The sequence below is a fragment of the Saimiri boliviensis genome, chromosome 3 (assembly GCF_048565385.1).
Source record: "Saimiri boliviensis isolate mSaiBol1 chromosome 3, mSaiBol1.pri, whole genome shotgun sequence".
NCBI classification, from domain to species: Eukaryota; Metazoa; Chordata; class Mammalia; order Primates; family Cebidae; genus Saimiri; species Saimiri boliviensis.
In genome coordinates, this window is record NC_133451.1 from 139,169,614 (window position 1) to 139,184,350 (window position 14,737).

Below are 14,737 nucleotides of genomic sequence, written 5' to 3' on the forward strand. Positions count from 1 at the left end.
GCTTCTTGATCCCTTTAAAACAAATATGATTACTCTTTTCTTCGCCTTTCCATAGCTCTGTTTTTACTTTTCTTATGGCATAGATTTTATGTCATATAATTTTTTGTTTGCTTTTTATCCCATTTATTAGATTTTTAAGTCCCTTGAGATTAGAGACTTGTGTTTTCTTCATACGAGTATTTCTTATAGCACCTCAACCAATGTTTTCCAGACAGTAGCAGGTACTCAGAAAATATTTGTAAATGAATATAATTAAGCCAAAGTAGAACTGATCATTGAGAACCAGAAGAAATAAAATGTAGCAAAGAAAGAGAGGAAAATAAATCACTTTAGAATGTGAATAATTGCTTCAAAATTGAAAGTATTAGAAAATATCTAGGGATGACAGCAACTGTTCAGAGAACTGGCTTCCAACTGTCTTGAAAACCTGGAAGTGTAACATAATAAGCCTTGTTTTCCCTTGTGAATAAAAAGCACATATCTTTTGCTAATGCTTTAATTTATCCAGATTTCAAAGCATTTTATATATATATATATTTCATGTTAGTCAAAATCAGTTAGTTACTGTCAGTATTTTCCTGAGAGTTTTGGATTAAAGAGGGGAAATGATGGATTATGTTGGGTTTTTCTTCATGTAAACTTCTAAAAAATATTTATTTAAAGATAAAAATGTTACGCTATGGAGGGTGACTTTTTTTTGCTCTTTTCTTGTCTTCCTATTACTTTATAAAGTTATCTTAAGAACAACAGCAACAAAGGTGGTGTAGGACTTGACTTTGAGAGAAATATAGCCTGGGCAACAGAGTGAAACCTCGCCTCTACAAAAAATGCAAAAATTCTCCTGGCATGGTGGCAGGTGCCTGTAGTCCCAGCTATTCAGGAGGCTGAGGTGGGAGGATCACCTGAGCCTGCAATGTCGAAGTTACAGTGAACCATGATTGTGCCACTGCACTCCAGCCTGGGCAACAGAGTGAGACCTTGTTGTAGAGAGAAAAAGAGAGAGACAGTAGAAATAAGGTTTCCATATGCCAAAGCAGTGGTTATTGGATATGCGATTGCTTCATTTAGATGCTTATGTAGTTTTTCCAAATTTGGGGCAAGTGATGGGGCTGCTAAAAATGTTTCTGAATATTAATAGCTTCCAGGCTGCTTACTTACAAATGCTGACCCTGCACTACACAGTACTTAGTTTTTCTTATCAATCGAAAAGTGATAGAGCCTTGTTACTCCTTACCCTACCCTAATAGCCTTGCTCTTTGAATTTTGGGTGATGCTAATGCTGGGAAATTTATGAATTTTTAAATTGTTCTTTATTGAAATGTGTTTTGATGGGTTTTGATGTAACTTATAAGAATTTTTTTCCTTTATTTAAATCTGTCACTTTATAAAAGAGATGTTTAAACTCATACCAATATAATGAACTATCATAAAAAGTGTATTAATGAACCTAATATGAACATCTTAGCCAAAGTAGCCTGGAAAAATTTTGGTAATGGATAGTTCTAGATGGGAAGGTCTAGCGCTGTTTCTTTCTTTCTTTCCTTTTTTTTTTTTTGAGATGGAGTCTCCCTGTTTTTGACCAGGCTTGGATGCAATGGTGCCATCTCGGCTCACTGCAACCTCTGCCTCCCGGGTTCAAGCAATTCTCCTGCCTCAGCCTCCCGAGTAGCTGGGATTACAGGCATGTGCCACTGCCCTCAGATAATTTCGTATTTTTAGTAGAAACGGGGTTTTTCCATGTTGGTCAGGCTGGTCATGAACTCCCGACCTCAGGTGATCTGCCTGCCTCAGCCTCCCGAAGTACTGGGATTACAGGCATGAGCCACCATGCCTGACCTATCACTGTTTCTTAGTAACTGAATCACATACCTTCTGAGCCTCAATTCTTCAACTGTTAAATAGATGTTATATCCTTAATTTATATGGTTGTTGTGAAAATTAAATGAGATCACATGTAAAATACATAAGAGTATGCCTGACAACTTATTGGCATTCAGTAAATTTTAGTTCCCATCCTCTTTCCAGGAGCATAATGTAGTATACTTCTTAAAAGAGTGAGGTCCTGTCTCCCTAAGGGTTCAAATGGTGTCTGTGTCCAGATTGTTCAGCCCCATGATTATTTACAACAACCTTCTCCTTCCTATCCTCATCTCCTGGCTAGTGATCCTATCACTTTGGAAGACTGAAGAAGGTCTTCAAGTATAGTATAATCCTCCATTATTTGATTCTAGGCATGTTTTAGTACAAGTTGAAAACATAATAGCAGTAAATAAGAAATAAGGGGGCTAGGTATATTGATTAAACAGAATTACTGATTATTTTATCGGAAAATCAAATTTATTCTGCTTGACAAGCCAGTTATATTGATTAATTATCATCAATATAAATAGCTTGGGTTGCAGGATAAATTTGATTTCCCTATGAGTCAATGTCTAATAAAGCCTATGTTTAATTATTTATTTTACTGAAGTCCAGAAAGATCATGGATTTATCACCCATAGTCATCCCAGGCATTCTTACCAGCCTACTCATTTTCCTTAACCTTTTTTATTTTGGTCTGCTAACCGAATCAGTCCTAAATCTTGAATGCGTTTTGTCAACTACTCTTTTTTTGAGACGAAGTCTCGCCCTCTTGCCCAGGCTGGAGAGCAATGGCACGATCTCTGCTCACTGCAACTTCTGCCTCCAAGGTTCAAGCGATTCTCCTGGCTCCACCACCTGAGCTGGGATTACAGGCACACGCCACCACACCCAGCTAATTTTTTGTGTCTTTAGTAGCGAGGAGTTTTCACCATGTTGGCCATGCTGGTCTCAAACTCCTGACCTTGTGATCTGCCCGACTCAGTCTCCCAAAGTGCTGGGATTATAGGCGTGAGCCACCACGCCTGGACTCAACTGCTCTTTTGACTCTTTATCCCAGGTTACTGAGTATGGTCGTGGTGGGGTTGTAGGAAAAATTACACAATTCTGCAGATTGATGCTACACTATTTTTCAGTGGTTTTCTAACTCAGCTGGATCTTTGCAAACTGTTTAGTCATCCTTAAACTTTTCTTTTGTCAGCTTTCTTTTGTATTTCCCAAAGCAGCTCTTCTAATTTTACCCCCTCTATTATTTTCTTCAGTCAAAAATACGCTATTTAATAGAAATAATCAGGTCAAAATCTAGTCTTTAGTTTTTCTTCTCTTCATCCTTGGATTTTGCTGCAGAGAAAGAGGAGACCTTGGTTACTTCCAAATTCATCATGTTATCATTTTATGGATCATACCTCTTCTGTCTTTTTAAAAACCTGCTCCTGCCACTCACCTCCTATCCTCAGTGCCATCTTCAGTTTCTTTGAATTCTTTGGACTTTGTCTTTTCTATCTGCAAACATACTTAAGTCTGTTCTTTACCTTCTTTAAACTACCACCCTAGCTCTTGTAATTCCTTTCATGGTCCTTTAAGAGGAAATCAATATTAACCATTGCCACCAAAGCACGTTACTGTCTGCTTTTCCTTCCAACTACTGTAATCAAATTGCTCACAGCATCATCAGTACTTACCTGTTAGATCATTTGAAAGGCAAGTAATAAGAAACCTTGCACCAAGTAAACTTCTTCACTTTACTAGATTGTGAAATATAATATCTCTAATAAGAAGTACAGATATGTATAGGCTTGGAGGCAGGCTTCTGGCTCTGTTTTTCTGCAACTCTTTCAGTTCTCCGTCCCTGGATGTATCAACTGTTCAATCTGGCTTCTCTCATGGATGTATTATGGCTGCCAGCAACTGGGTCTACATGTTTTATTGTTTCAGACCATCAGGAAAAAGAAAGAACTCTGTCTCAACCACTGAATAGAAGGTTTCCATTTCATATTGGTGAAAAGTGATTGCCAGGCAGAATTTATACAGTGATCCTCTTAAAGCTGGATTCCTGAACCAATCACTATCATAATTTGGTCAGCTTTCCATGAATGACAGAAACATTTAAAAAGTGCTAGATATCTAAACAAAATTGTAAATCAGTTATTGGGAAAGAGGAGAGAAGTGAAAGCTAGATAGCTAACCAAGTACTTCAGTTTTCTCATTGTAAAACCCAAATATCCCCACAAAATGGAAACAACTCAAGTATTCTTCAATACATGAATGGATAATCAAAATGCAGCATGTCCATACAATGTAATATTATTTGGCAATAAAAAGAACTAACTACTGATATGTGCTGCAACACAGATGAACCTCAAAAACATTATGTTGAGTGAAAGAAGCCAGTCACACAATTCTACATATTGTATGGATTCCATTTGTATAAAGTGTCCAAAATAGGTAAATATGTGGAGAAAGAAAGTAGGCTAATCATTGCCAGGGGCTGGGAGGAAGGGAGAATGTGGAATGACATATAATGGGTATGGAGTATCATTTTTGGGGTGATAGAAATGTCTTCAAATTAGATTATGTTGATGATTGTGTAACTGTCAATATATTAAAAATCATTGAATTATATATTTTAAACATGTGCATTATGGTATATACATTATGTATCACAAAGCTGTAAAAAACACAAAGCATGAACAAAGACTTCTCTTCATTTTTCATCCTTCTGGGCATATTTATGCAGAATTAAATAATGGTGCCCACTCACTGCTTTGAAACATCTTTACTCATTTGTCTTTTTTGGCACCATTCTATTTTGGTTCTCCTATTATCTTATTGATTGTAAGGTACTATTATTTAACATCTCTGTTTCTTTTACTGATCTTTTTCTCTTCTGCAATTTCTTGTATTTCCCAGATTCATTGGCAACTTTCTCTTGTCCTTTCAATAGACTTTTCTCTGGGTCTAGCACTTGGCCTATAATAAAGACCCAGTACATTTTTGTTAAATGAATGCTAAATCTCCTGACTCCCAAGGCTAAACTTTCTGTCTCTCTCCCTCCCCCCACTTTCTCTCCCTCCGTACCTCTCTCCCCATCTTCCCCTCTCTCCTGCTCTCTCCCCGTCTTCCCCTCTCTCCTGCTGTCTCCCCTTCTCCCTCCCTCTCTCTCTTTCTTTCTTTTTCTTTGTTTTATATATATACATGTCTGGCACCTGGGCTGGAGTGCAGTAGCACAATTTTGGCTCACTGTGACATCAACTGCCTGGGCTCAGATGATCCTCCCCACCTCTGCTTCCCGAGTATCTGGGACTACAGATGCGCACGACCATAACCATACCTGGCTAATTTATATGTAAAATTTCTTTTCTAAGACAGTGTCTAGCTCTGTCACCCAGGCTGGAGTGCAGTGGTGTGATCTTGGCTCAATTCAACCTCCGCCTCCTGGATTCAAGCAATTCTCCTTCCTCAGCCTCCCAATTTGCTGGGTTTATAGGCACGCACCATCATGCCTGACTAGTCTTTGCATTTTAGTAGAGACAGTGTTTTACCATGTCGGCCAGACTCATCTCGAACTCCTGACCTCTTGATCCGCCCGCTTCAGGCTCCCAAAGTACTGGGATTACAGGTGTGTGCCACCATGCCGGCTTAATTTCTGTTGTCTTTTTGTAGAGATAGGGTTTCGCCATGTTTCCCAGGCTGTAACTTTAGGGCTCAAGTGATTCACCTGCTCCAGCCTCCCAAAGGTCTAGGATTACAGGCGTGAGCCACCTCACCTTGGGCAGTCTCCTTATTTTAAATCTCTAGCACAGGCATTTTGTCTTTCAAGTTGCACTGTTATATTACTTACCTATTAGAAATACCTGTCTGGATGTTATTAGGCATCTAGGATATGGTGATTTTTTCCAGCCATACCTGTTTAAACTGCTTTTAAATTAAATAACGTCTTTATCCTCTAACTTCCCTCTTGATACAAACCTTGATTTTATTCTGATTATCTTTTCCTCACCTCCCATATTGAATATCATGTGAAACCTTCTCCATTCTACCTCAGATATGTCTTTCAAACCTTCACTTCTAGGCTCCATCCTCACTGCCTTAATCAAGATCTCCTGTATGTTGCTGCTGTGTAGCATACAAGGCTGATCATATTAAACCTCTGTTGTGAAAGCCTGATGTTGTCTCTGTAGACTCTAGGATGTAAAGGTAGTTACTTTAGTTAACTATAGAAGGCCTTTTGAAGTCTGGTTCTAAACCTCTGTTTTTTCCCTTAGCTTTTGCTATCTTGAGGCTGTCTAGCTGTAATTTCTTACCAAAACTTCCCTAAATTACAGTGCCCTTTTATGTTTCCATGCCTATCCATGCTATTTCTTGCTTGTAGTGTTTTTACCATTTTGTTCAGCAGATTCCTGTTTATCATTTAAGTTTCTGTTTAAAAGTCATCGGTTTACTCTTTGATCAATTATTTATGAAGTGGCTGTTTTGTAACAGTTACTATGCTTGGTCAGTGAATTAGGCACAAACCTTTGTCTTCATGGAAGTTACAAAATAGGATCCTCACTGAAATCTAAATGAAATCCTCAGTCCTCTCAGGCAGGATTAATTAGTACTTTGATCATAGCTGTAATAGTAGCCAATAAGATGTTCAAGAGGAAATGCTATGCCAATAAGATGTTCAAGAGGAAATGCTATGTAGTGAAAAGCCCATTGGCTTACACATCAATAGACTTATTATTTACTACCAATGGGTAAGACTTAGTTTCGTCGCCTTTAAAATGAGAATAACAGTATTTAACCATGGCAGGGTTGTTGATGCTTGGCAGTATTGTATATAACAGAGAACAATGCGTAGCACAGAGTAGCCTAAAGTAATATAGTCTATCTAGTTTAACTTGTTTTTTATATTTAGTAATTTCCTTGTCCCCATTGTGCCATCTAGGCTGAGCCTGGCATCATTCGTTTGTATGTACCACAATCTGGTACCTAATTGGCACTCAACAAATATTTGGTGAATGTTTTTAAATTAGATTTTTGGGGTCGGTATATTAGAATTGTCTAAATAGTGAGGCTGAGGTGAGCTTTAAGGCTTCCTGTTCTTAATAACATCATTTTAGTGGGTTTTTGTTTTTTTTTTTAAGATCTCTTTTGCTAGAGCTTTAACTGGTAGTGTAACACCAGATTTTTATATTCTCATAACTTTACTCAATCCCTGGTAAAAATTCTAAGTGAAGAAAGAAATGGTCAACAGGCTAACAACAGACAGGAAAAGCTTGGGATCATTTCTTGAATAATTGACTTGGTTGCAAAATTACATTTTCACAAAATGTCCAAACTAATAATTAATTCAAGAGGGGTATCTAGATGGCTCTAAAAAACAAATACAGAATTACATTGAATATTGACATGCAGAAATTCCTAACTACATAAAATATGATTTTACATAATTAAATAAAATACCTGATACTCTAGTATCTCAGTCTAACGTAAAATCTGCATGTTAGGCCTCAATAAAGACATAATTCTGCTTTCGTGTATATCTTCTCTGCTGGAATACACACAATTGAAGCGTTCGTTTTTGTTTTTGTTTGCCTGTTTGATTAAGACAGCATAATGTGTAGATCACCTGCACTTGATATGTAGTTTGTACTTGGTATACAGAGGTTTTAGTTAATTTTCTTTTTATCTATTTGCATGAAGGCATCGTAGATTTCAGTTTGTGAGATAAAGCATTCTTATATTGTATGATACCCTATAGTACCTGAACATTATTCACCAAGATTTACACAGAATGTGAAACCTTTCTAGAACTTAAATGTTTTTATCTTCAAGCTGACAGTGCACTGAAAATGTTTACTGCTTTTTAGGGGTTACCATTTATTTAAGTTGTAACTAGTGTTTACCATGAATTTTTAATCTAAAAATATGGAAATAGAAGCTAGTCAGATATAGGAGTTAAAACATGGAGTATGAAAATTTAAGAACAAAATATGAAGTCATAAAATTTTCTAGGATTTGGAACTTTAGCTAGAAGAATTTATTACTGACTTCTGTTAAGGTCATCAAGATTTATCAGATATTGTCAAAGGAAACTGGGCAAGATGGAAAATGGGAAAATTTTCTAATAGAGTTTTTTCAATATGTCAATAAAAGTATATGAGTTTCAAAAAGAGGTTTTCTTTTTGAAACTCATATACTTTTATTGACATATATTTAAGTTACATTAAAATCACACTAAAACCAGTGAGATGATAGACATGCATACTTTGGGCTCATTTGATAATAGGTGCCAATTCATCTAGGTTGTAGAATAATGGGTACACTTAACATAGCTACCAGTAATTAACATTGTTCTGGAAACTATTCTGCTTTAATACTACAATATCCAGAAAGTTATCTTCTTTAATATAGCAATGTGAACTTAATGGCTCTAGTTAAACAAATGTTAATATTTCTCTTATATATTTAATTATTTTATTCTTTTTATTGACTTTTGCTTGTGTTTTGACAACCAAGCCTCTTCCTAATATGACCACTGTTTCCTACAGCAGGGAAATACTGACTGTGCAACTGCCACTGATAGTATCTGAAGGCTTTGTTCTGTTTCCTATCCCCAGGTTTAGATTTATCTTTGAGATTCCAGAGAAAGAAAGGAGCCTGAGCATTGAATTGTTGGGAGGGAACTATGGGACATGTGGGTAAAGGTAGTGTTCTCCTAGCAATTGGACTGGGTCTGTGACATATAATAATGTCCAGTGAGCATTGCATAACACCAGGGCATGTTACTTATGATTTTTTTTTAATCCTTCCCTCCCCAGCTCGTTATTTACAAAAATTTTGATTTGGAAAGTGCCCCCTGAAGTTGCGCACTTTCATAGCCATGTAGTAGAGCTCTGTTCTGTCACACACACTTTTTTGAATTCTTATTATTTGTTTTTGCATCTGCCTTTTCCATGAGATCAGGGACAACATTGTAACAATCATTGTATTCCCACAGCTGGCTCAGGTAAATAATAAATAACTGTTATTAGAAAATATTTTAGCATTTTATTAGAATATTTGTTTATTCATACCATGTTAACTGGCTAATCGTATTTGAATAAAACTAAACTTTACAATTCTTTTTTTCTTTTTTGAGACAGCCTCTCCCTCTGTCACTGAGGCTAGAGTTCAATGTCATCATCATAGCTCACGCAACCTCCAACTTCTGGGCTAAAGAGATCTTCCTACCTTAGCCCCCCAAGAAGCTAGACCTACAGGCATGTACCACCACACCTACCTAATTTTTTTTTTTGAGACAGGATCTTGCTATGTTGCCCAGGCTGGTCTGAAACTCCTGGCCTCAAGCAATTTTCCTTCCTTAGCCTCCCTATGTTCTAGGATTACAGGCATGAGCCACAGTGCCCAGCCTAAAATTTCTTATACTTAACATGAGAAAAATAATAATCAGATTTGTATAGTTGTACTATTCAACTATTAGGGGGAAAATGTGAATCATACCTTAGTTGTTGATTTTTGTTTTAATACTTCTGCCCTTTCCAAATTATTCTCATTTGTTCTACTTGATCAAATCAGTAGCCATAAATGGCCTAGGAAATAGATGTTTGCGTTATATTTCTTTCTAAAAATTTGATAATCTGTCAGAGTCTGTTCTTATAGAACATAAAACATATATTCTGTCTATTAAAATGATACTGCCAGCCAAGCTCAGTGGCTTGTGCCTGTTATCCCAGCTACTCAGGAGGCTCAAGGAGAAGGATCATTTGAGGCCAAGTGTGTGAAACCAGCTTGTGCCACAGAGCAAGATCCCATCTCTAAGAAAATGAAAAAAATTAGTCAGATATGGTGGTGTGCATCTGTAGTCCCAGATACTGGGGAAGATGAGGCAGAAGGATCTTTTGAGCCCAGGAGTTAGAGGCTGTAGTGAGCTTTGTTCTGTTCCCTGATTGCGCCACTGCATTCCAGCCTGGGTGACAGAGACTCTTATCATCTCAAAAAAAAAAAAGACATTGCTTTATATTTTCTTATGTAGATTAAAGATGTGTGTATACAAACACATAACATGAAAGTTCTTTAAAAAGTAGAAATACTGTTAAATGACTTAGACTTAGGAAAGTCCAGTGGACTGACATGATAATTTTAACTTCAGACTCTGAAATTAGACCAATGAACAAGAAAACTAAATTAAAAAATTTAGAAAGATTCGAATATTTAACTCCAGTGCCATCCATAACTTTGTAAAGACATGTGTTCCACCAGTCAAAGACTTTAGTACCTGGAGATCGTGTCCTAAGAGGAGCTCTAAGTAGGGCATCTTTGTAGAGAAGGGCTATGTCTTCTGAAGGAAATAGTATTTCCAGATCTTCCAAAACTTAGGCAAACCTTTTTACTTTGAATATTTTGAGGATCTTTGTGGAAATGGATATGAGTGAAGTTTGTGAAAGGGCATTGTGTAGTATTACTATAGCTTTTGGGAATAGATACAGATATATAAAAGTATAGGTGTATAGTGATCTAGATGCATACTTAATAAGGTCCCAGCATAAGTCTTTTCTCATCTTATCCATGCTTATATTTAGTCAACAATCCGTTTCTGAATACATGAAGTCTTTTAAATTTTGCTGGTCATACCATGGTGATAACCACAAAAAGGTATAATAATTTTTTGATTACTTCACAACCCTTTGTGAGGAGGGTTGGATCACTGTGTTATTAATATATTTGCCAATTTTGTATCCTCTTTTCCCTAGAAGAGGCTTTTGAGGAAGGGACAGTGTAGGGAACAGTATTTCTTAAATGAGAGTGAAGAAAGTAAGTTGAAGACCAAAACCTGCACATACTCCTTTATAATACTGTTTTTTAAATGACAAAGCGTGCCTCATATTTTGTGTGTGTGGTAGAGTGTTATACTAAGAGTATACATTGTTGGAGGGAGCAGACTTAGGGAGACAAAACACTGGACTTTAGGCCTAGGTTTGTTACTTTGTAAATGACTTTAAACATGCCAGTAATGATTCTCATCTCAAATAAGTGGGAGTGGCTTTTCCTCCAAAAGCATGTATTACCCTCCCAATCTGAAATTGGATGATAAATGCTATTTTCTCAAATGAGACTGATAGCTAACTGATTGTAAGTACATTCTATGAGAACTTTGTATCCTGTATCACCTGGAGCAGTGCATTATATGGAGAGACTCTCAAAAAATATATTGAAATTGTTGGTCTTTTGAAATGATTTTTATAGTTCTTTCTAGATATGTGATCTGAACTAAGTGATCTTTGCTTTGTCTTCAGATTATTTTTTATTGTGTTGTAACTGGATTATGTTGGAAAGATAGTCCTTAAGTAACATAGCTTCAGGAGATTTTAAATATTATCATGCTGAGGTATTATAGTTCTTTATTCTATTTGGACCATGTCTAAGTATTTTTTTTAAAATATTGATAGAATATATTTGAAGACAGTATGTATGTGTACATATACATAAATATATATATAGTCAGCATAAATGAAACTTAACTTTCATTTCTATTATGTGAACAAATTCTCAGTTCCCTGATGTACTGATATTTTTGATTTAGCCAAATGTCACCATTTTCACCATTTTTTGTTAGTGTCAGAGTATAAAAATAAATATTATAGTTCTATTTCCTCCTAATTTTGGTTATTTTTCTTATAGATATTATCTTTGAGTTACTTGATAATTTGTTAATAATTTTATAATTCCTCTGGATTTTCTGCTGTGTGACAAAAGTTACTGTACATATGCTTTAGTAGCCATTGAATTTGACTTCACTATGGTGCATTGTAGTAGAATCTATTGTTAACCTAATTTAGTAATAATTTTATCATAGCAGCTTAACATCTCTTATAATTTTAATTGTTATCAAGAAGAATGACATCATTTAATTTGACTCAAAATGCAGAAGGATGGATGAATGACAAATTAATAATTTACTACCTTTGCATAATACTGAAGCATAGAGTATTAGAAGGATTGATGGCAGAAAAGGTTAACAAATTTGAGCAGCTTTCATTAGCTTTACATCGTCATATGTTTGTGGTGCTGACTGAAATAGGCTTTGTAGGAGATCTCAGTCTAGGGAACTAATTACTTGTGCCGATTGCCGCACTGATGAATAGACCCTCATTGTATCATTCCCCTGAAGACGAGGAACAGCCTGTGATTCACGACTGCATCCTGGCTGATATTTGATAATAATTTTAACAGATAAATGTAGGTGGGCAGAATGATGAAGTGCCTATCCAAGCTCCATGACTATCAAAGCCATGCACATAGCCATCTGTGTACTGCCTTTTTCCTACTCACCTAAGGAGAATTTCATTTTATTAATTGAGTTCCAAAAACTGTTGTCTTTTGATTGTATATATATTCTGTGGGTATTTATTTTTAAATAATATTATAGTGTTTTTATTTAAAATTTAGACAGAATAATGAAGAAAAATATAATAGCTTTTTAATTTTTCTTTTTGAGGACTGCAATTCTTATACTTTTTAAAATCAAATTTTGATTACATTTTATCTCCTTCTCTTGACCAAAATCAACAAAGGAAATGTTTGATGTTCTTATCCCCTGAGCATTTTCAGAGATCAGTCGCTACTGTTTTAAAAAGATTTTTAAAATAATGTACTGTTTGTTTATGCTTTTTATTAATATAAAATACTTTTTAATTGATAAAAGTACTTATTTATAAACCTATTTTGAATTTTTAAAGATAACATCTTTAAAACATCAAAATAAAGGTAACTTTTACTTGGGCATTTTTGGACTGTCAGTTGTTCAAGACTACTAATTTGTCAAAGCTGACAGATACAATTTTATTAGCTCATGAAATATAAGTAACATTTTATTTTGTATTAGTCATTCCTGAAGAAGTTTTGATTATGAATAGTTTTTTAATTTCGTTATTGAAACTTACAGGTGTTCATGCTTTATGTCTTCATTGAATTAATATATTCTACAGAAGTTTTTTCATACTATAACTGAAAAAACATTAGCATTTTCCTTTTAAAATATTTTTCCAGCATGCTAGATCATGATTAGTTAACAAGAGAGAAAGCTGACATTTATGTATTGCCATATAAAATGTCTATGTAATAGGGGAAAATATAGAATTTGAAATGAGCAAACCTTTTTTTAAAAAAATATATTTCCAAAAGTATGTTTTCGATATAGCAATTATTACACATCATATAGCATGTAGTTTTTAATTAAATACAAAAACAGACTACATAAAACAGAAATCCAATCTGATTTGCTTGAAAATAGATTGCTGTTTCACTCTACAGGAATGGTTTATTTAAAAACAGTAAATGGAAAAGAAATGCATTTTCTTGTGTTGTTCTAAGCCTCAGGGGCTAAATGTAATGAATATTTTAAGAGATTATTTTAATTAAATTCCTGCACATCTAAACAGAGTAATATTTTATTATCACATACATATCCATGTAACTGAGATATTCATTAAAGTTAACACTTTCTAGACCAAGAATTCATGGTATGATTTACTGACCTTGTGCAAAAAGGCACAAATTAGGAAGAAAAATGAAGGGGGACGGACTTTGATTAATATAGGTAATGCTATACCATATTTATAATAGCCTTTTCCCTATTCTGGTTTATAAATGCAGCTACAGAGAAAGGTGCCCTGCTGAGGCTGAAATGAGGCTGAAATCAGAGCACATGCCACTAGAGTGTGGGGAAACTGATCACACTGTCAGCAATTCATTTCAAAATGATGTATTTAGTGCTCATTTCACCTTCCAAGAAAAGGAAAAGGAGTTCCTTAGACTAGAAGGTGATATTGTTATTTTCAAGGACATACCTAAGTTAAAGATTGCAGAAAGGGGAGTGTGAGTTGGAGGGAGAATTAAGAGGAAGGAGAGGGAAAAAAAGGCAGAGCAAACAAGGAGAGCTTTATGCAGAAATTCAGTGCTACCACGCTGTTTGATAATTGCTAACATATGTGGCTTCTCTGTTTCATTGTAGTCGTCCTCGTGAGTTCTGGCGCCTTGACTACTGGGAAGATGACTTGCGGCGCCGGCGACGATTTGTGCGTAACCCTCTAGGATCGACACATCCTGAAGCGACACTAAAAACAGCCGTGGAACATGGTCAGTGTATAAACCATTCCTTGCCAATAGCAGCAGGTACAGCACTTGGTAATGAAGAGCATAACTTCATTATTACAAGGCACTGTAAAATGGTCCAACACCACATTTCATGGTTATTCAAACCAGAAAGAAAAGTTAATTTTTTTTATATTTACTATAGAGTCCTATTAAATTATGGTGTCAAGTATATGTATTCATTATGTTACACATACAAAACTTACTTAACATAGACCCTTTGTTTCAGAGTACAAGGATTAAATATGTCTCATTTTAAGTGACACATTCAGCTTTTAGCAAATGAATCCAGGAGGCCTGCCTTAAATCCATGAATATCAGAAAGACAGCATTTACAAACCAGATAAATTTCTAGGTTCTGTTGTGTGCACATGGTTTTCCCTCAATCATGGTATTTTATCATGAAATCATGAAGTGGGAAAGATAGTAATAAATATCCAAGTGCCTAGATACTTTCTGAGTCTTGATTTATAGATGGTTATGATAGATGGCTCATGGAAAAAGAATAAACATTATTTTCATATGTTACTATTCTGTATTATTTTGTTATCAGAGCTTAACAAAACATTTTTTCTTTTTTGTTACAATGCATATGACTATGATTCAGTTTAGGTAGAAGTCCAATAAATAAATTGGAAAAACTGAAAAGGTTATTTGGATTTGATACTGTATTTTTTATCATAGAACTTCAGTCATTATTTTATGATTTTTGAAAGTCAGTTAAGAAATATCGATGAAG

The 14,737-nt window shown here is 35.3% G+C and overlaps 1 protein-coding gene across 4 annotated transcripts in view; it reads left to right on the forward strand.

Annotated features, from left to right (window-relative positions):
- Nucleotides 1-14,737, forward strand: part of LRBA (LPS responsive beige-like anchor protein) — a 746,578-nt gene that overhangs the window by 405,248 nt on the left and 326,593 nt on the right. For all 4 annotated transcript variants that reach the window (XM_074396837.1, XM_074396836.1, XM_010338615.3 and 1 more), the window contains one exon: nucleotides 13,859-13,983. In XM_074396837.1, coding sequence (XP_074252938.1) covers nucleotides 13,859-13,983 — 125 coding nt within the window. The remainder of the gene's footprint in view (nucleotides 1-13,858; nucleotides 13,984-14,737) is intronic.